The sequence below is a fragment of the Salmo salar genome, chromosome 22 (assembly GCF_965601325.2).
Source record: "Salmo salar chromosome 22, fSalSal1, whole genome shotgun sequence".
Lineage (NCBI taxonomy): Eukaryota > Metazoa > Chordata > Actinopteri > Salmoniformes > Salmonidae > Salmo > Salmo salar.
Window position 1 is genome coordinate 8,277,951 of NC_138312.1, and position 22,678 is coordinate 8,300,628.

The window sequence follows — 22,678 nt, forward strand, 5'->3', positions numbered from 1 at the left end:
TGAGAAACAGGGGATGGCTGGGTATGTATTCCCTAATGGGGATTTTAGAAAACAATAGTTAATAAAAACTAACACAGTCACATCAAACTCTGAAATGACAGCAGGGGAAGATCAAATTCCTTTTGTTCAACATTGTTGCCAGGGTCTGAGTGGCAAACAGCAAGGTTCGTACGAACCTGTGCTGTTGCAAACTAAATGGGAGCTAGAAGCAAGAGGAAATAGTGTTTAATAAAAGCATACACTCTTTGATAAAAAAAAAATATATATAACTGCCATTTCTATTCAAACACCAATTGCCATTCCAGCATGATTACACAAAGTGTATTATTTTATTCAAATATAAATCAAATCCAACCAACAATGCAGTTCAATATTTTTTTTTTAAAGAAAATAGAGTCTTTGACCATTTTTGGGGCCTTCCTCTGACACCGCCTGGTATATAGGTCCTGGATGGCAGGAAGCTTGGCCCCAGTGATGTACTGGGCCTTACGCACTACCCTCTGTAGTGCCTTATGGTCGGATGCCGAGCAGTTGCCATACCAGGTGGTGAAGCCAAAGTCATAAGATAAACATTTAGGCTAGATAAATAAAGTTTAAATGTTATTAGAATTTTAGCATTTTTGGAACCTAGCTTGCTAACTTAGGCTAGTTCTGTTGCGATAACGTTAGTTATGTTGTGTCAGAGTTAAGGCCCGGGCCATCCACCATGCCAATAACTATGATGGTAACTATGATGATACAGCTAAGGCTGTAGCATTATAAAACGTTGGGGAGCATCCACACTAGAGGAACGTTTATCGTTTGTTGTTCTACAGTCCTACACCTGTCAGTCAACTGTTCAACGCATAGTACTGCGTGCGGCATATTAAATAAGGTGGCAACACAAGACCATTCGTGAGGTCTCTTAACTGGTTCAGACCATTCAGGGCTTTCAGGGTGTGTTCATTGTCATAGTGACAACTGTAAATAGTACTTCAGTGTGCATGTAGGCCTAATGACAAACAATCGAGTGACTTGTATTTAAATGTAGCAATTCAACAACGAACACCCTTCAGCCTGCGCATCTTTTACAGCCTAGTTGCTCAAGTGGTTTGCAAGTGATTTCCGTTTTTCTAATGGTTGACCATTCCTGAGGGTCTTCCTTTACACTGTGCTCATCTCTGTATGTCCTGTGCAGCTATTTGCAATGCATCAGTGCAACAATGTTATCATAAATGGCAAAAAGTGATCACAACAATGCACTTTCTCTCCTCGACTTTCCCCGACATGCATTTTCTATGCTGTAAGCCTGCTTCTTTCACCGAATAGGCTATTAGGCCTAGTATAAAAAAAATTGGAGAGAGGCCAGGTGCGCAATTGCGCAACAGAACAAGGAAGACAGACAGTCTCGAGATGTAGCCTATAGCCTAAATTAGAAGCGTAAGCTATGCATACTAGTCCATAATGCATAAACTCAATGTTAGGCTTAATAATGCAGTGAAGATGTCCAGTCAATTTACACAGAAAAAGAAGAAAAAAAAGGTTGATCAGATAACGAAATCATAGGTAGCCTAGCACCGGGCACAGTGCTCGAAAAGCTACCTTATCGTTTCCGTTTTTTAGGTTGAAGAAATAGATTCTACCTAAGCTACAACAACACAATGTAATGAAGAATGTTACTATTGTTTTCCAGTGAGTACAAAACTCTAGTCTAGGCTGTAAAACAGCAGTGAATAGCCCGTGTCATTTAAATAACCGCTCAAAACCACAGCGTTTTAAATTTCGAAATAACATGTTATGTTTTTTTTCTCCTCTGCAGTTTAGCCAGGCACATTAGCAGTGTATGTGACAAGACCTAGATGTGATGTTATGAGTCTGGGTATGAGTCCTTTCCTTCTTTTTGGCTGTGGCATTGGCAGTAATGTGTTTCATCAGCTGTAGATGGCGATGTTTCATTTCAGATGATGTTCCTCTGCCCACTCAGCACTCAGAACAGCCACACCTGAACTTGCCAAAAACATACACGGCAACGGATGAGTGTAGAAAACATTTTCCTTAGTTCCCACTTCACTTTAGTGCTTTAAAAGGTCCACTGTCTCTATCTCTCTCGCCCTCCCCCTTTCTCACATCTCCTCTATTTCTCTCTCTGCCAACACTCCTGTGTCCATTAGCTCTGGCCCTCTGAGTGGGGAAATGGTTTGACAAGTGTGCGTACCTCTCTCACATGAGTGGTGGTGCGGGGGTTCAAGGGTTTTTCTATGGACAAAACGTGATGCAATCCCAAAGCATCAGCTGAAATCTCTCCCAAATGATCTGGTACAAAGGCAGCCAAATGATCTGGAGTTTGGATTGTGTTTTGTGCAGAGACCAGAGGGGGAGGAGAGAAAAAAGGAGAGCAAATTTCACAGCTTCGTACCTTAGGCCAGGTGTTGTTCATAAATTATACATGGTGGACATCAAAGTCTGTGTGTGTGTGTGTGTGCGTGAATCTCTCATTTGCATCCTCAACATTGGCATCCTAAACATTTGCATCCTCCGCTGTCACCTTGATTCAGACGTCATTCTGGAAGAGACTCTGTTACCTGACATGAACCACAGACTCAATGACAATGAGTTTCCTATGGACATGATCTCAAAAGAATATGTCAAGATAGTGACATTTAACTATTGTAGTTCTGTCACATAAGTGGACATATTAGTTCTATGTAATTTATGGTGACATATTACTTATAGGTTTAGCACTCTATTCAATCCGTATCTTGGAAGTTCAGCGTTACAGCGTGATTGAAATTGAAAGGCAATGTTCCCGCGTTTTTTTAGAGACTGCATTCACGGTAAATGCACGGCTCAATCGGAAATTACCTTTACATTTCTATTGCACGATCTGTAACGCTTCAACAATACAGATTGCACAATACAGGTTGAATAAATCCCTTAGTTACAGTTTAGTAACTACTAGTTTTAATAAAAACAACCTGGAAACTTATCACTGAATTTATGATTATGCAATATTTTCTCCACTTAACAAAATCTTGTACACCGTATCAACGTAATAGAACGCTCTTGGTTCTATCCAAGTTCAGAAGTCTGGTAGCAGCACCTCAGGCCAATACAAAGCATGCTCTGTTTATTTCCATGGTGTTTCTGTGTTAGCGCTATCTGCTCGGTGGTGTCGGGGAGCTTCTAAACACGACACAGGGACCTGAATAGTACCGCAGCACCCAGGACGTTGTCACATAGAGGTCAAGGATCAGGCAACACGATGAGTGCCAATACCACATCAAGGTTGAAAGTTACCCAGTTACCCAGTTGCCCAGGCATTGGCAAGTACTGTTGTCTTGCCTGACCCTTGAATTTGATGTGCCATCAGTAGATGTGTTGGTACTATCCAGATTACTCTTTGATGTATACCATTGCCAACACGACTGGATGGCTGGACTGGCATACATCAGCTCACACTTTGAGCAGGTCAGAGATCTAGTCTGGCAGTACAGATAAAGAGGAGATCATGTGTTGTGTGATAGAAATGTGAAGGTGTTAGATTTCTAGGAAATACAATAACTATTTTTTAATTGAAAGAGTTAGAATTCTGGGAAACATTAGATTAGATTGAGTTTATTAGAGACATGTACAGGGACGCAGATGCAATTGTAGGGTACAGTGAACAAAGGTTAAATCTAAAATCTAAAAGTATGGAGTATATAAAATAAAAAGAGAAGTGAATGAGACAAAATATGGATAATAATAATTATATATATACACAATGATAAATGACCGTTGGGTGGTGGGGGCATGGGAAGAGTCCGTTGGGGTATGTCCTTAGGGGGAGCAGAAGGGAGGGAAGTGAAAAGTGAATAGAACAGAAAGAAAAAAATATAATATATACATATTTACAGTTGAAGTCAGAACTTTACATACACCTTAGCCAAATACATTTGAACTCAGTTTTTCACAATTCCTGACATTTAATCCTTGTAAAAATTCCCTGTCTTAGGTCAGTTAGGATCACCACTTTATTTTAAGAATGTGAAATGTCAGAATAATAGTAGAGAGAATGATTTATTTCAGCTTTAATTACTTTCATCACATTCCCAGTGGGTCAGAAGTTTACATACACTCAATTAGTATTTGGTAGCATTGCCTTTAAATTGTTTAACTTGGGTCAAACGTTTCAGGTAGCCTTCCACAAGCTTCCCACAGTAAGTTGGGTGAATTTTGTCCCATTCCTCCTGACAGAGCTGGTGTAACTGAGTCAGGTCTGTAGGCCTCCTTGCTCGCACAAGCTTTTTCAGTTCTGCACACAAATTTTCTATAGGATGAGGTTCAGATGAACGTTGTACCTTCAGGCGTTTGGAAATTGCTCCCAAGGATGAACCAGACTTGTGGAGGTCTACAATGTTTTTTCTGAGGTCTTTAGATTTATTTAGATGTTCCCATGATGTCAAGCAAAAAGGCACAGAGTTTGAAGGTAGGCCTTGAAATACATCCACAGGTACACCTCCAATTGACTCATATTATGTAAATTAGCCTATCAGAAGCTTCTAAAGCCATGACATCATTTTCTGGAATTTTCCAAGCTGTTTAAAGGCACAGTGAACTTAGTGTATGTAAACTTCTGACCCACTGGAATTGTGCTACAGTGAGTTATAAGTGAAGTAATATGTCCGTAAACAATTGTTGGAAAAATTACTTGTGTCATGCACAAAATAGATGTCCTAACCGACTTGCCAAAACTATAGTTTGTTAACAAAAAAATGGTGGAGTGGTTGAAAAATGAGTTTTAATGGCTCCAACGTAAGTGTATGTAAACTTCCGACTTCAACTGTACACTGTAGCAATTCTAAATGTCCATGGGGAAGGGGGTGGCAGGGTAAATGTACGTTGGGGGGGTCAGCTGGTTCAGGCCGGGGAAGTCGATCACTGGACTCTGGCGTTAGTGTCAATGAGGCCTTTTTTTTAGAGGACACTGAGGAATGACCCCTTTAGTCCTTAGTGTCCTGTTTGTCGATGGGAGATTTGACAACGAGACAAATTAACTTCTCAGCTGACCATAGGCTAATAGTAGCTTGATAAAAAAAATCACAAACCATTTATTTCACAATTTGTTGTAGGAAGGACTACAGTATATTGTTAGTGTGTGGCAAAATGTTTGTTCTACAGTCTATACACAGTGCAGTCCAGGTTGAACTTTATTGAACTAACTAATTGGGACATCAAAGTACAACTCTGCAACAATTTTTATAAAAGTAGTCATTTGTTTTTTTAATTCATTTTCATTTAAGGCAATCCAATACAAAGCATTTCACAACCCACCGTATGACAACGATCATGTACAACAACAAAAAACGTTTCAAATAAAAAGGGGGAACCATGCACATTAGAAACCCAGAGGGATAAACAACAAAAGTGAAAAGAGGATAAAAAAAGTTTTAATAAAAAATAATGAACAAATAATTGTTGCAACATGCTGGTCGGTTACAGTTTTCCCATGTGTGATCTCTCCTCCAGTCAAGAGATCTCACGGTAACAACAGACATGGCCAGGCATGAGAGAGAGAGAGAGAAGAGAAAGCAAACAGTCCACTGAACTTGTGGCCATTAATCCAGATGAAAGGGTGTCTATAATCCCATTTATACCTGGTACTAATATGGGTCCTATGTCCTGATCTTGTCTACATTCTGATTGTGCCCATATTTCCAGAAATGTGTCTACACAGAAATGTGCTTAAAACGTGTCTGATATCATCTGCATTGTGACCAGATTTCCTGGCACTTCCTTTATGCAAATAGCTTCACAGCTATTCATTCAAAATAATATTCATTTATTGTAAGACACATATTGATGTAATCGGTTATTGGTGCAACTTTTCAATGATTTTAGATGGCTGAATAATTATGATTTAAATGGTTTCTCTGTCCAAATCTGTCTACACCTGTAAGATATCCAGCCACGATGTGTTTCTGACTACCTCCAGAGGTGGGCAGAAGGATCTGATCACAATCAGATCACAATGTGTCTTTTGATTGTCTACACTGGTCAAAAAATACACAATCAGAATGTGGACAAGATTAGGCAAGCTAGAACCAGTTATAAATGGGGCTAGTGTTACAGATAGTTGGCACAGAATATAAAACACTGTCAATGCATCCCAGGTGTGTGGATGGATCTTGTACACAATCTGGCAATCCTACAGATCAGGGGTCGATTGAGGAGAGATACTGTCTTTTTATAGCGTAGCCATAGAAATAGAATTACTAGAACGAATAACATCCCCATTGAAGTCAGTGTGCAAGTCTACTTCTATTATTGTGGCGTTGTCGGCAGAATAAATGGCTTTTTATCATACAAATTCCAGAAAAAATGAAGTTAATCATATAATATATCAATAAGATCATCACCATCTCTAAAAATGTATAAATAAACATACTGTCGAAGTACCAGTACACCTCTTAAGGAATAGAATAAAGTGCTTTCCTTAACGTTTATCAGGAGGAATATGTACTGTTGTAAACCACTCTTATTATTGAACACACACACTCACTCCTGATACTCTAGGTCCACACCACTTAGTAAGAAAAAACAAGCCATATAATTAACTGTATAGATATCAGATATACCATTTGTCTTTATCCCCATATATTATACACAACACTGTACAAAACCAGGTTTAGCCATTTCCAAAACATACAGTACTCTTAGCGATTATAACTCCAAGAGAAGAGAGATGTGTATAGGGTTGCAGAATTCCGGTAACTTTGCCAAAAATTCCTAGGTTTTCAAGGAATGTTCCTTGTGATTCCAGGAATTTTCAAAGCAGGATTTCTGGAAAACCTGAACATTTTGGAAATGTTAACAGAACTGTTCAACCTTAGATGTTTCTCAGGCTTGGTTGGAATGCTGTCTACAGAACGTTAAGGCCTACAGAGTATTTAGCTAGCTGAGGAGATCCGTCTGTCTATGTGTGCTGCTGTGCAGCAGGTGTCCAGTCTGTCTATACTCCCCAGCTTGATTTCATTTCAGCCTGGCTTCATCTGATTATAACACAATAATGGCTTATTTTCAGGGAGCAGAGAAGCTGTTGGGTGACCAGAGAGAGAGGGGTGGACGGTAAAGGACTGGTGGGCGAGTTATTGTTGATTATGAAAAGGTTTCAATGGAATTAAATGTGATTCAAGTGAATACGTTTGCTGTCTTTATCCAGTAGTTTAATGTCAATAAACAAACATCCATTCACTATGGGAATTAGGGAGATGGAAAGAAAGAGAGAGAGAGAAGAAAATAGTAGTTGAAAGAGTACTATATATTTTCACTCTTTGACTGATCCCAAATAGGACATGGTAAACTATCAGAACCCTTGAAAAAATAAAGCAATACTTCTGATGTATGTATGTATGTATGTAATGTATGTAATGTATGTAATGTATGTATGTATGTATGTCACAGACAGGTTACAGTGTGTCCAAACGCTGATGTGCATAGTTACATTCCTGTGGTGGTTAAGTGGTTTAGAGAGCTATGATGAGCTCTCCCTTGTGCTTTTCCATATTGTTAAACTGTCCTTGATTGTAATTGAGAAATCCAAACTGGATGGTCACATATTAATTATATATCCTTATATATCCATGCCACTTTTGATACATTATAAACACAGACATATGAGGAATTCCATCCTATACGAACATGCTTTAAAATAGAAAGCAAGAGAAGAGTCTACAACTTATGGGAGTACGAAAAGCAAAGACACGCAATGACTAAAAAAGAAAACTCACAAGGTGAACACTTCTTTTTTTCAACCTTAAATAATAAAGCCACAAATCAATATGGGAATGTGTCTTAGGCCCAAAACAAAACTGAATGGAAAAGTATCCAAAAACATCACCTTATCACACACTCTAATACACCAATGGCGAGCTAGGTCAAAAGTCAAAGATCAGAGTTCAGATGAGGGTTCCACTTGTCCCATTACAGTTAGACAACCAGATCACAGACAGGCACAAGTTTCAACCACAATATGACCCCACATGACCTCTTCACCCACCTGCTCTCAAACAAGACAAGAATAAACAGTCACTGGCCCATGTATGTTGATAAAAAGACAAGTCCTTGTATGGTCTGTCCATTGTTTCTCTGAGAAAGAGAGACGGCAGAGAGAATAGATAGAATCACAATGAACAAAACACTGTTGTCTTCTCCAGAGAGTCACCTGTCTGGGAGAGTCCTGACACAAACACCTATTGCTTCAACAACTTCCTATTACATCACTTCCCGTCCCAACATTCCAATCAGGAAGTGGAGAGTTCCCAGGGTCTGCAAATCTTTGACTCGTCAGTACTCAGTGTAAAGGTTTGTGTGGTGGGCTCAGATCTGTGTGTGGTGTGTGTGTCCAGGGGGTGTGTAGGGAGGCGGTGTGGGGTTGGGTTTGACGCCCCTACTCTTCATATAGGAGATTAACTGATCAGGGATCTCAGCCAGGACATCCTTGGCTAGCCGGGCCATACTCAACACGTGATTTCCTGTTCGGTCCATGTAGTCTCTAAATGGGACAAACTGACAGGGAGAAAGCAAAGACACTATAAGAACTGAGAAGCAGCCTGGGATAACACTACAGTATATGAACATTTTTCATTAATAATACATTATACATATTTATACATCCTTTTGATCACCGGGGCGGCAGGTAGCCTAATGGTTAGAGCGTTGGGACAGTAACCGAAAGGTTGCTGGATTGAATCCCCGAGCTGACAAGGTAAAAATCTGTCGTTTTGCCCCTGAACAAGGCAGCTAACCCAATGTTCCCCGGTAGGCCATCATTGTAAATAAGAATTTGTTCTTAACTGACTTGCCTAGTCAAATACAGGTTAAATAAAAATGTCAAAATCATTAATACTGATAAGGCTCATCTTTCGTACTGCCTTCACCTTATTGTTCTTTTACACAACAGTTAACCAGCATTCCCAGGATTTTTACTCTGTATACCTTCCTGTTGTCCTTGAAATTCCTCTTGAAAGCAATTTAACAAAGCAACGTAACCTTCCATTCATCCATCCATTTACTTCACCCCTCTTGTACAATGCCTGTCCAAAGCCTTACTCTGGATAAAGACCTCCTGGAAAGCCCGGACATTTCTACTGCTCAAGGTACGATGTGTTTGTTCATAGCTGTGTTCATGGTCAGTTTGCGTCACTGAACTGTGTGTGTGTGTGTGTGTGTGTGTGTGTGTCTGTGTGAGTCACCTGGACAATGTCTCTCTCTGCAAGCTTCCCTCTGGATGAAACTCTGATGTCATCACCATCCAGCTCCACCATGGCTGCAAGGTAAAGAGATCACACAAACCCGAACGCGTACAAGCACACATTTGTTTTGAACCAATATATATCAAGGTTAGTCTCGTTGAGATGAACATCTCGTTCACAAGAGCAACGATGAACATGATGAAATACAATTTCTGTGTTTTGTGCATTTTCAAGGGTGTGTGTGCCTAGTACAGATGTAGGATCTTCATTAGAGATGTATTGCTACAGCAGGATAACGATCCAGCAGCAACAGAACATCTATTGTTATTACGTAGATTAGAATTCATGTACATTTTTGTAGGGGTTGACACATTTTTCCTATGGGAAAAATCAAGTCTGACGTTTCAAAGTGGAAATTAGAAACTTCAGAAGCCTTTTTAAACCTCAAATACAGGGAAGAACCAAAACCAAGCCATGATTAATTGACCGTAGAGCTCCGAGACAGGAACCAAACCCTGAGGTGCCTTATTGCTATTATAAACTGGTTACCAACGTAATTAGAACAGTAAAAAGTACTTTTTGGTCATACTCGTGGTATATGGTCTGATATGACACGTCTTTCAGCCAATCAGCACTCGAACCACCCAGTTTATAATTTCTAACAATCATCAGCTTGTTATTTAGAACGCTACGTGGAACTCGTCAGAACCAGGATGAACCCAGCCATTAGCCCTGATTACTTTAAACTACATTACACTAAAACCCCCTCAACACCATACCACTCTACTCTCCTCCATACACAAACACGCATGCACTGCACGTACAGTAGGCACACGTGTTGTCTCTCTCTCTCCCTCCCTCTCCTCTACTGAATCAAATGAGTTGCTAATTGTCTTGCAAGCCATTTGTCTAACTAATTGCTAGAAGTGAGAGTGATTAGGGGCTACAGCTACTGTACCTGGCTGCCGTGTGTGAATTGTATACATTGAATTGCTCTCAATAACTTATATTGAACAAAAATATAAAATGCAACAATTTCAATGGTTTTACTGAGTTTACAGTCCATATAAGGAAATCAGTCAATGTAGATAAATAAATTAGGCCCTAATCTATGGATTTCAACTGACTGGGAAAGGGGCACAGCCATGGGTGGGCCTGGGAGGAGCCAGGCCCACCCACTGGGGAGCCAGGCCCAGCCAATCAGAATGAGTTTTTCCCTACTAAAGGGCTTTATTACAGATGGAAATAATCCGCAGTTTCATCAGCTGTCCGGTTGGCTGGTCTCAAGACTATCCTGCAGGTAAAGAAGCTGGATGTGGAGGTCCTGGGCTGGTGTGGTTACACGTGGTCTGCGTTTGTGAGGCCAGATGGACGTACTGCCAAATGATCTAAAACAACGTTGAAGGCGGCTTATGGTAGAGAAATTAACATTCAATTCTCTTGCAATAGCTCTGGTGAACATTACTGCAGTCAGCATGCCAATTGCACACTCCCTCAAAACTTTAGACATCTGTGACATTGTGTTGTGTGACAAAACTGCACATTTTTAAAGTGGCCTTTTATTGTCCCCAGCACACAGTGCACCTGTGTAATGATCATGCTGTTTAATCAGCTTCTTGATACGCCACACCCATCAGGTGGATAGATTTTATTGGCTAAGGAGAAATGCTCATTAACAGGGATGTAAACAAATTTGTGCACAACATTTTAGAGAAATAAGCTTTTTGTGTGTATGGAACATTTCTGGGATCTTTTATTTCAGCTCATGATACATGGGACCAACACTTTACATGTTGCGTTTATATTTTTGTTCAGTATAGCTTTCAGGCCAGGTTAATGGTGATAATGAGAATATGGATGGAGCGTAGATTGCTTTTTGATTAGTTGTCTGACTGTGTCAATTGGCCACTAACAATCAGCCTCATACGTTAATTAATATATCATTGGATCTTGGTAGAGTTTAAACATGAAATACTAAGTTATATTTGGAACATTAAATACTAGGTTAAAGTTTAAACATTCATTTTAAACGAGTTTTAGTAGTTTCAGACATTGTGAGTATTGAGCAATAATACCAGGTAGTAACTTTTTCTTTGATATTTACTGTTATAAAAAAACTACAACAGCAACTATTGTAAACTCTAAGTGAGATGTAGGTACTTACCGTCAAACTCAGCCTGTCCCACTCCCACGATAATGATGGACATGGGCAGTTTAGCCCCCTGAGGAGAAGAACAGGAACACCCCATAACGTTATAGAGACTCTGATGATCATTCAACACAACCAACAAATCCTAACGCTTAACTCTTGACATGACCACTTCACCATTCCAAAACACTCTTGATATGACATACATGTAAAGTACATCCATTCTCTTTATTCCATATACAGACAGACAGAGGAAAATGGAAATATATTCGAGGCTATTCCATACAACCTTATCTATTACACATATAACCATGTATAAGTCAAAGACATGTAGAAGACATGGGTCATTTACTTTCCTGAGAGACCAATGAGACACTTACATGCTATACTACACACGAATGCACACCCACACAACTCCAAGAGGGCAGTCGTACTCATTCAACCTCACAGTGAGACTGTCTCCATTGTTGTTGACCCAGATGTGATCTCCATGCTACATATTCTGTGACAGCTACATGGTTAAACACCCAGTTATAGGTTAGTACACCACACCACTAATATTCTGGAGAGGAGAGCACTTTAGCTTGCTGAAGGGCCATTAACTATGAATGGGTCTTTATTGCTGCAGACACATGGAGTACAGAGAGAGAGAGAGCAGGGCATTGTTACTGCGTGATCTAAACCCTTTCTGAACTGTTTGCATCTCTATCTGGGTGCATCTCTCTCTGTGTGCAAACCCACCGCTGGTGTGCGTGGCCAAAGACGCCTATTTTCAAGTTATATGACCATAGCACCGGTTCCAATCTAAGTGCCAATGCCATTTAGCAAACTCCAGGCGGTGCTATGGTCAGATGACAATAAAATAGAGGTCTTTGGTCAAGCACACCAATGCTGGGTTTGGCATTCGAAAGAACAATGCCAAAGGCTCAGTGTCGTTATCCTAGCAAGGGGAGGGTGCTGGAGTATTGAAAACAGGGGATCCAATCATTTGAACCCTTATCTTTTTATTTCGTTTTTATTACTTGTTAAACAAAATCTCTTTCTCTGAGCAATTCTATTAGTATATCATAACCGCCATCAATAAAAGACGGTACTGTGCAGCCGTCTTCATCGACCTGGCCAAGGCTTTCGACTCTGTCAATCACCGTATTCTTATCGGCAGACTCAATAGCCTTGGTTTCTCTAATGACTGCCTCGCCTGGTTCACCAACTACTTTGCAGACAGAGTTCAAGTGTGTCAAATCAGAGGGCCTGTTGTCCGGACCTCTGGCAGTCTCTATGGGGGTGCTACAGGGCTTAATTCTCGGGCCGACTCTTTTCTCTGTATATATCAATGATGTCGCTCTTGCTGCGGGCGATTCTCTGATCCACCTCTACGCAGACGACACCATTCTGTATACTTCTGGCCCCTCTTTGGACACTGTGCTAACTAACCTCCAAACGAGCTTCAATGCCATAAACACTCCTTCCGTGGCCTTTAACTGCTCTTAAACCCTAGTAAAACCAAATGCATGCTTTTCAACCGCTCGCTGCTCGTACCCGCCCGCCCGACTAGCATCACCACCCTGGAAGGTTCTGAACTAGAATATGTGGACAACTATAAATACCTAGGTGTCTGGTTAGACTGTAAACTCTCCTTCCAGACTCATATTAAACATCTCCAATCCAAAATCAAATCTAGAATCGGCTTTCTATTTTGCAACAAAGCCTCCTTCACTCACGCCGCCAAACTTACCCTAGTAAAACTGACTATCCTACCGATCCTCGACTTCGGCGATGTCATCTACAAAATAGCTTCCAACACTCTCCTCAGCAAACTGGATGCAGTCTATCACAGTGCCATCCGTTTTGTTACCAAATCACCTTATACCACCCACCACTGCGACCTGTATGCTCTAGTCGGCTGGTCCTCGCTACATATTCGTCGCCAGACCCACTGGCTCCAGGTCATCTATAAGTCTATGCTAGGTAAAGCTCCGCATTATCTCAGTTCACTGGTCACGATAACAACACCCACCCGTAGCACACGTTCCAGCAGGTATATCTCACTGATCATCACCAAAGCCAACACCTCATTTGGCCGCCTTTCCTTCCAGTTCTCTGCTGCCAGTGACTGGAAAAAATTGCAAAAATTGCTGGAGTTGGAGACTTTTATTTCCCTCACCATCTTTAAACATCAGCTATCTGAGCAGCTAACCGATCGCTGCAGCTGTACATAGTCCATCTGTAAATAGCCCACCCAATCTACCTACCTCATCCCCATACTGTTTTTATTTACCTTTCTGCTCTTTTGCACACCAGTATCTCTACATGCACATCATCATCTGCTCATTTATCACTCCAATGTTAATCTGCTAAATTGTAATTATTTGCCACTATGGCCTTACCTCCTCATGCCTTTTGCACACACTGTACATAGACTTTCTTTTTTCTACTGTGTCATTGACTTGTTTATTGTGTTATCGGCTTGTTTATTGTTTATTCCATGTGTAAATCTGTGTTGTTGTCTGTGTCACACTGCTTTGCTTTATCTTGGCCAGGTCGCAGTTGTAAATGAGAACTTGTTCTCAACTAGCCTACCTGGTTAAATAAAGGTGAAATAAAAAAGTAAAAAAATAAAATAAAAAGTATAAAATAATAGAATTGGCGCATGCAATACACTGTGGGTCAATATTTGTATTATTTATTCCATACAGCACAGTCTCTTTTTGCTCATCTTTATCAAGGAATCCAATAAACAGCGGTAACGTGTTGATTAGGTAGGAGTTGGGAGATTAAAGATGATTGTGAGGTGAGAGTGGGGAGGCAACCCTTCCCGCCAATTACCCTCCCAACCAATCCCAAGACAAGTCCTGCGGAAGCAGGAACAGGAGCTGGAGGAAGTTGCTCCTAGACTATGATCCAAGGTCAATTTAGCGTTTTCTAACCCTAATGTTTAGGATTGAGGGAACTGATCTGAAATACCTTGTAGTTATTTGTGCTTAAATCTTAAAAAAATATATATATTTCAGATGGATGTATATTCTCACAGAAACGGCATTTGTCTCCAGCCCAAGACTAACGTATCGTGTCAGCTGACCTGGTTTGTTACGGGGGCGAGATCTACTTCTCTGTCTTGTCATCTCTGTTATTACCCCGAAACAGATTGATGATCCCAAAGTATCAGTGTTCAACACTGTCACAGTCCCTGTCCTCCCACGCTACATGCATACGCTACGCTACGCTACGCTACACACACACACACACACACACACACACACACACACACACACACACACACACACACACACACACACACACACACACACACACACACACACACACACAATCAAGTATTTATGCTGCTAAAATATGCTGACATGTGTGTGTGTGTGGGGGGGGGGGGGGGGGTCTTGGAGTGTGAGTGGGTGGACTTGAATTCATTAAACTACAAAAATATACCAATAAAATAACTGTGCAAGGTAGAAAAAAACTCTACGTTTTTCTTAGACAAACTTTAATTAGATGGAGAATGGATTGAGAAGCCTGTTTTTCATTTCTTTCTCTCTCCTACTCCCCACCTCTCACTTTCTCCCCCTCTGTCGTTCCTATCAATTCAAACACACTGAAACTGACAGTATCTTTAATTAAAGATGCACCGTGGTGTTGGGACTGTAGTCAGTTAACAATAGAAGTGCTGGGCTTCTCAGCCTCTATGTACCATTATCAGGCATCCCCTTTAGCCTGCTTATCAGAATTATACACTATGTTGTTATTAGGGGTGCAACAACCGGGCTATACTCGTATTCTTAATATTATCCGTAAATTGACAGTTGATACTCCTGATCAGTAAAAAAGGCTAATGTTTTATAATGCCTAAATTGGCAAACGACCAATCTCCTTAAAGGTTTATAGACCAAAAAAAGATGCAGATTAGGAGCAGTGTGTGGAGGTGACTGGGTCTGTGTGTCTGTACAGTAGTTTAATCATGACGGGCCCAGATGCCTCAAAACATTATGGGCCCCTATCACCACCCATATTTCCATTCAAATTTAAATCATTTTGTTGGTAAGGCAGTGTGTTAATATTACTAAGCATTGTAACAGCAGAGCAGAACCTAATCTAAGGGCACATTTGAAGCTGTTACCAGAGAAGCCGCAATATAGACAATACATTCAACACGGAAAGAATAAAGCGGTCAAAAAAACACCCTATTTTATCTGCAAATAATAGGCAATAGCCTATATTACAAAACATAAATATATACATCAATCTCTTGACTGAAACACCGAAACACAGCTAATGACCGAGTACATGCTCGCTGAAGTTATGCACAACGGCAAAACTGACATACCGGTATTTCAAATGATCTGCCTCCCGCAGAGGGCTATAGCAAAAACACCAGCAAATCAATCAAGTGGAGCATTCAAACAGATTGCTTAAATGGCAGCATGCCTTTTAACAGTATATGATGCGTATGTGCTTACTATTATTACTATAGCCTAGTTAAACGTATAGGCTATGATGACAATGAAATGGCTCAGCGGCCGTGCACCAGGACATGGTTTCCAAAGACAGATCGAGCGTAGTCGTAGATTGACAAGCAATGTAAATTAATATCGGCTGTCTGGGTAGCCTGCCCTGTAAAAATCTAAGCTTACTCGCTAATTTGATTAGCATTCGAAAGGGCCTTGCGCTCTGCGAAGTCGTTGACTATGGCATTCAAATCCATGGCTCTGGCCCTGGTGTTTTCAATGGACAGAATGGCCAACCCACTCACTCTCCTGTAACATGCTGCTCCTTAGGTATGATTTCATTATTTTCAGTTTGGAAAAGGAGCGCTCGACACTGGCTACCGTTAAATGCAGAGTCATTGAAAGGAGCATCGCTGTAACTACTTCTCCAAATGTAGCAGTGACTGAATTGTAATCCACAATGAGCATATTGGCCAGGTCTCTCACTGTAGTGTGCTTTGCTATTTACATTCTGAAAAACAGGCTGTGAAAGAGAGTAATTGGCCAGGGAAACTCGCTGATATGTCTTTGCTGTAATGTTCAGCAAGCCGGCTGGCGGTCTCGTAGAGCGCATCATCATTTGCGTTGGCCAGGGTAGTGGGATGGATGGAGTCAAACAGATGTTGCCCGCATACTTTTAAATCTGTTTGACAGCTGGTGGATAACGATGTCAAGGTTTGCATTAAAGACGTTGACTCTAAAACTACTCTCCCCATCAGACAGTCGCTCGTCCTCGCATAGCTCATCGAAATGACGCCTAACCTTCCTTCTCCGGATGTCTTCAAATGCGTTCTGAGCTTCCCATTTGTCGGCAAGGGTCTTTGCAGTGAATTTGGCCTTCTCAAAATCCTGTCGGAATCCGGACAGGACCTCTATCGTATCCTTGAGTAGGCTGACTGCCCTGTGAAGGTCTGCGTCTTTGGCCTGGAGCATTTGAGACGACATTGACATTTTCTAAAACAGTCTGCACAACGACAACAAAAGTACTCATACATAGCAGGACAGGAAAATGGTCCAATTCACACACTTCTCAAGAGAACGTCCCAGGTCATCCCTAATGCCACTGATCTGACAGACTCATTAAACACAAGTGCTTCATTTGTAAATGATGTCTGAGTGTTGGAGTGTGCCCCTGGCTATCCTTAAAAAAAAAGAAAAAAGAAAATGGTGCCGTCTGGTTTGCTTAATGTAAGGAATATGAAATGATTTATGTTTTTACTTTTATGTATATTATAGCAATTAGATTTACTTTTGAAACTTAAGTACATTTTTACTCAACCAATATTTTACTGGGTGACTTTCACTGTTACTTTAGTCATTTTCTATTAAGGTATCTTTACTTTTACTCAAGTACTGGACCAGCAGTACACAACAGGAAGTGATGTCACAGTAGTTTAACATGTCCATCATCCACTCTGAGACCCCCGTCCATAAAAGAAAATGTGTAGAAAGCCTAGGGCTGTCTAACTGATTAGTCCTGTCTTTCTATAACACTCATTCAGAGGCGCGCATGCATGTGTGTTTGCTGCTGATGAAACAGTATGAGAACAGTGAGCGTCTGCGGGGGAACGTCTTCTGTGTGACACACCAAAGGACTTCTGACCAGAGCCTGAGAAGCCAATCACGCCTACGTCTGAGTCTGTGACTCATAAATAACGGAATTCACAAGTCGTCAATTATGTCCTGAGATGTCCCACTGAGAGAGACAAGAAACCACCCCAGACTTTGACTGAAGAAGACATTAAGCCTAGTACGTCATTTGGAAGACTCCCCTCTAGAAGTGACCTTTTGAGAACCACAGTGTGATACCACAGTGGCAAATGAATGTGTGAATCCAACTAAGAGCTTTGCAGCGCAACGCTAACCTTCTCCCCTGTTTTGGTCCCGAAGCTACCACGTTGTAGCAGCGTGAAGCGCACCCGTGCACATGAGCAGATACTCTGTGTGGCCGTGTGATCTCAATATCTGCGGTGCTGTTCGTTGCAACATCATCTCGCTGAGTCTTCCTTTATGTCTCGGTTGTAATCAGCTGAAACGGCAATGTCCAAACTCTCTTCGTATATGGGTCCTGGACTAGAGTAGCCTACAGAACAGGTCTACAGAGGGAGTGCTGGATGAATGACGTCTAAAACAGATTTGAACCACATAGGAAACACCGGGGAACCAATAATGAGAAAACCACACCTCAATACACTATCAGGCTATGGCAGACTAATAGAGAAGCAGTGTGCTAGCCACCTAACCCATCTCTAAGGGATATACTGTACCTCTAGTAAAGCCATGTTTTGAAACCTCCTGAGAAAGTGTGAGAGACATGAACAACATGATCTGTGACATTTGCGAGTCAGATTGACGCTAACATCAGGATGTAGTGTTAGGCTCCTGTAGGGTCTGAGGGTGTTGACGGGGCCGTAGTAGAACCACGCATGACACAATTAATCGTTGGGTGGAGAAAGAAATGTGTCAAAGTGTCTGATCACTAGGGGCCCTGATATGACATGAACTGTTTTAACATGACATGAGCCCGAGAGGAGAAGAGAGAGGGAGAGAGAGCCTGAGAGGAGAAGAGAGAGAGGGAGGTACATAGAGAACGAGGGAAGGAGGTAGGGAGAGACAGAGAGAAAGAGAGAGGTGATGCAAGACAGAAATAGAGAGAAATAAAAAGAGAAAAAGAGGTAGAGAGAAATAATGCATTGAGAGATCATTGCTTTGCATTGGAGTACTGTTGTGTTCTCTATCTGAGTGACAGGTTCCATAGTGTCCTGTCCCCCTGCTCCAGCTGTGTTATGACTGATACACAGCATGGACCTCGCCTTCCTCCCTCCCTTCCTCCCTCTGTTACCTCCCTCCGCCAGCTGTAGAGAAGTAGGTCAGTGTTCCTGAAAACACTCTCCGGAGGACACACACACACACACACACACCATCCTGTCCAGCTCTTTGAACTGAAGAGGACGCTCAAAGCATTTCTACTTCACACTCCTATTTCAGTGAAAACACTCAAATAATCAATGTTAGCCAAAATTAGATTCCATCACCATCAAAAGAGCAGAACTGAAAGCAGTAGAGGCAGCAGGGTTGTATGCAGGTAGAGGTGCAGTAGTCAGTCAGAGAGGCCAAGCAAGATAGAGCAGCAGGCAAGATCTTAAAAGGAAGGTGTGGCTGTTCTAACGGTTTGATTAACAGTCGCAAATTCCCTTTAAATCCAGTGTGCTGGAGGTCTGGCCGATTCCACGCAGACGACTTTTTCTTCATTCTTTCTCTTCGTTTGCTTCTCTCTCCAAACATTCTATGCTTTTCTCACCTCTCTCTCTCTCTCTCTCTCTCTCTCTCCACATCTCCCCTCATTTCTCTTTCATGTACCACCATTTTGTCCCTCTCTCTCTCTCCCTCTCTTTCCTCCTTACTCTTCAACCACTCTCGCTCTTTCTCTCCATCTCTCTTTCTCTCCATCTCTCTTTCTCTCCAGACTTACATTGACGATGGCCTCCTTGGTCTGAGCCATGTCTGATATGACTCCGTCTGTGATGATGAGGAGGACGAAGTACTGGGACCCGTCCTGAACCGCTGCAGCATAACTGAAGAGGAACACACACGCACACAACCGCACACACACACACACACGCACACACGCACGCAAGTCAGGCAGGCAAGTACGCGCGCACACAAACAGGCGCACGCGCCCACGCGCACACACAAGCGGATTGTGAATAAAAAAGCGAACACACCCTGAACCAAACTCAAACTCACTGTGACCAATGACAGGCTTGAATGTCATTCTTTATCTAAAGTCATTGTACTCCCTCACCATCTTCTCCACTCCAGTCCCTTCTACATTTCAGCGTCTATTAAATTGAAATACTATACTCTGGTATCATTCTGCGGGTTGATAACATTCATTCTATTCATTATCATACCTCCAAAACACTTTGACCTCAAACACCGCAGGATATGAAGCCGAACTACACCGTGTGTTTCAGTGATCAACCGAGTGTCTGTGTTCATTTGTTCCCTCTGTCTGGAGTCATTTTCTCCCTTTCAGCCCAACTCCATTCACATGGTAATGGCTAGAGGACCGACTGTTACTGTGCCTGGAGGGACATATTCAGAACTCTTTTATCTCTATGGTCTTATCTCTCTTTGTTTGAAAAGTTATCAGACTGCGAACTAGGGTGTGTGTGTGCCTGTGTGTTTGTGTGTGTGTTAGTGATGCGAAAGGTCAGCTGTTTGAGCACCCACACCAGCCCGCAAATGCTAATAACCCATCCACAACCACCAGACTATATGTGATAAAGTGAAAATCCCGCACCCAAACCAATCCGCAAATGACAGGCCTTTTAGATCGGCCTATGTTACTGCTCATAATTTCCAACATTTTGTTAGGCTATTTGTTAGTCAACTTGTCTATAGACGCATGCATCTTCTGTTCTGTTATTAGGCCTACTCGTTGCCCTAGAAGACTAAATAGACCCTTGCTCACCAGAATAATGTCATAGATCGATAGAATGAATGCTTCAATCTAGTTGACATAAGTAAAGCTTGTTTTCTTTTCCTCTTTTATCTCTGCTTCTCTCGAGCAGCAAAGATGTTTAGGGACTGTGGAGAACATGCAATAACAAATTACGGGAACATTTCCAAATGACATCAGTTTGACCGCTTTTAAGGGAATTAAAAGCTGTTAGAACGATCCAACATGTTTCTGATAAGATTTCAGTTTGGCTTGGATGCATATTTTATGTTTTTGAAATGCTATCAGCTTTTATGATGCTGATAAAGAACACACCTTTACAGACGGTCCCTAACAGCACATTCATTCTCTCAAGATGCTGAAAGAAGAAAAAAATATTTCTCCACTCCTGTTCCCAAGACAAATTTGCATTTGGTCTATCATTTTACTGCAAGAAATACATAATTCTGCAGCAGTTCATATTATATTAGGCTATATGAGATGTTACAGACCTGCAGTCAGTGTCCAAATTTCAGTTAGACTACTATTCCATTTAACCCATCTGAACAGCACAGTTCCCTTGATGTGCCATACTGAAGTCCCTGTCTTCTGACTGTCGAATTCGTATAGCACCTCACAATCATCGCACATGACAAAGCTGGAACTGCTATCATATTCTTTCACCGTTTCACCAAATCTTTCCCAAACATTAGACTACTATTCTGGTCCTCCCTTTTTAGTTATTTTCAACTCACCATTTCGCAGCTTTTCTCTTGTTGAATTCAACTCTGACATTGTCCTTTTTGCCTGAGTGGATCGATGTTAACTTTTACTTCTCAAGTTCCCAAAAGGCAATTGCCGTGTATTTGGCACGCTACAGTTAGGCCCTAAAGCTTCGGCTACACACTAACGGCAGATAAAAATTCTGAATGAAAAACCTCAACGTAGCCTATTGATATGAATTGCACAGGAATTATACATTTATGGATTTTTTTTGTGTGCATTGTTATATCTTTATTCAACCCGACCAGCACCCACACGTTCCTCATCCACACAATACTGTATTTCATGGACCTAAACCCCGGGTAATGTGGGTTACGAGTCAACCCGCGCATCACTAGTGTGTGTACCCCATCATCCCTCCTTCCTTATTAACCACCATCCCTAGCCTGTGTGTGTGTGTGTACAGCAGTGTCTGCATGTATCTCTCCTTTTTCCACTTCCCACTCCTCCTCTAATGTGATCAGAGTGCTTGCCCTCTCTGAGTTATGTTTATGTGTTTATATGTTTACGTTGAGTGCTCCGCCGCCAGCCTGGCGAGTCAGTAATTGATTCATTCTCTCGCAGTGCCAGGGCTTTAATGCGTGTCACATCCTGTGTTTGGGGTTTTTCTGTCCATTAAAAGGCCAATCGTCACAGCCTTTGGGGTCAGAACAGGAGAGAAGCCCAGGGATGGAAGACTGAGTATGAATTACTGGGATTACTGTAGTCGAACAACTACACGGCAAGGCTGATATCTGACAGCAGCAGAGAACAAGAAATTTCACGCTGGTTGATAATCTGTGATAGCAGATTTGTGAGTGTGTGTGCCTTTATGTGCGTGCATGTGTGTATGAGTCTGCCTGTATGTACGTGTGTATATGTATGCGTTTGCAAATGCGTGCCTGCATTTGTGCACGTGAAAGCGTCCATTACCTGGCCACGTGGTTGACTATGGGGGCGAAGTTGGTTGGTCCGTAGAGCTGAACAGACTTCAGACTCTCGTGATAGGCCTCCAGGATGCCATCTATACCGTTACAGTAGGGGTTCTCTATGTCACCGTTCTGGAGAGGAGAACAACAGAACAATCAACAGGTTTAAAACAGTTTGCTATAGTTTATCTATACTGTTAAAGTCAGGCGTCTCTCACGTCCTGGAGAGGAGAAACAATCAACAGGGTAAAATCTCTTGTATTTAATAAATCAATATCTTCTTTCTGGAGTCAAGTAAATTCAAGCCCAGTCAAGTCCAGTCCAGTTTAGTCCAATCTTGTCCAGTTCAGTAACAAGTGACCAGAAAGGGCTCTGTGTTTGACTCACCAGTGGGAACTCGTGTGAGACCCGTCCATCCGGGGGCAGCTTGGCTCCGAAGCCCAAAGCAGGGAACATCTTATCACTGTCGTAGTCCTGGATGATCTCCCCTACAGCCTTCAGGGCCATGGCGTATGCATTCATCTGGTACGGGTTCATATAGTGTAGAGAAGTGGACTGGGATGGGTTACCTAGGGAAGGGGCAGAAGGCATACGTCAATATACAGTATGACCAGTTTGTTCATTGTTGAGAAAGGGGGCTGGAATGCTGTTGCAACTAAATCAAGCGCAGCAGGTTCATACAGAAAACC

General features: G+C 41.8%; 1 protein-coding gene across 2 annotated transcripts in view; it reads right to left on the minus strand.

Annotated features, from left to right (window-relative positions):
• Positions 1 to 4,720: 4,720 nt before the first annotated feature.
• Positions 4,721 to 22,678, minus strand: part of LOC106582685 (copine-5) — a 197,548-nt gene continuing 179,590 nt past the window's right edge. For both annotated transcript variants that reach the window (XM_014165981.3, XM_014165982.3), the window contains 6 exons: positions 22,377 to 22,558; positions 21,994 to 22,121; positions 19,327 to 19,429; positions 11,377 to 11,434; positions 9,213 to 9,286; positions 4,721 to 8,526 (listed from right to left, as the gene is read on the minus strand). In XM_014165981.3, the coding sequence (XP_014021456.1) occupies positions 8,338 to 8,526; positions 9,213 to 9,286; positions 11,377 to 11,434; positions 19,327 to 19,429; positions 21,994 to 22,121; positions 22,377 to 22,558 (734 nt within the window). In that variant the 3' untranslated portion in view covers positions 4,721 to 8,337. The remainder of the gene's footprint in view (positions 8,527 to 9,212; positions 9,287 to 11,376; positions 11,435 to 19,326; positions 19,430 to 21,993; positions 22,122 to 22,376; positions 22,559 to 22,678) is intronic.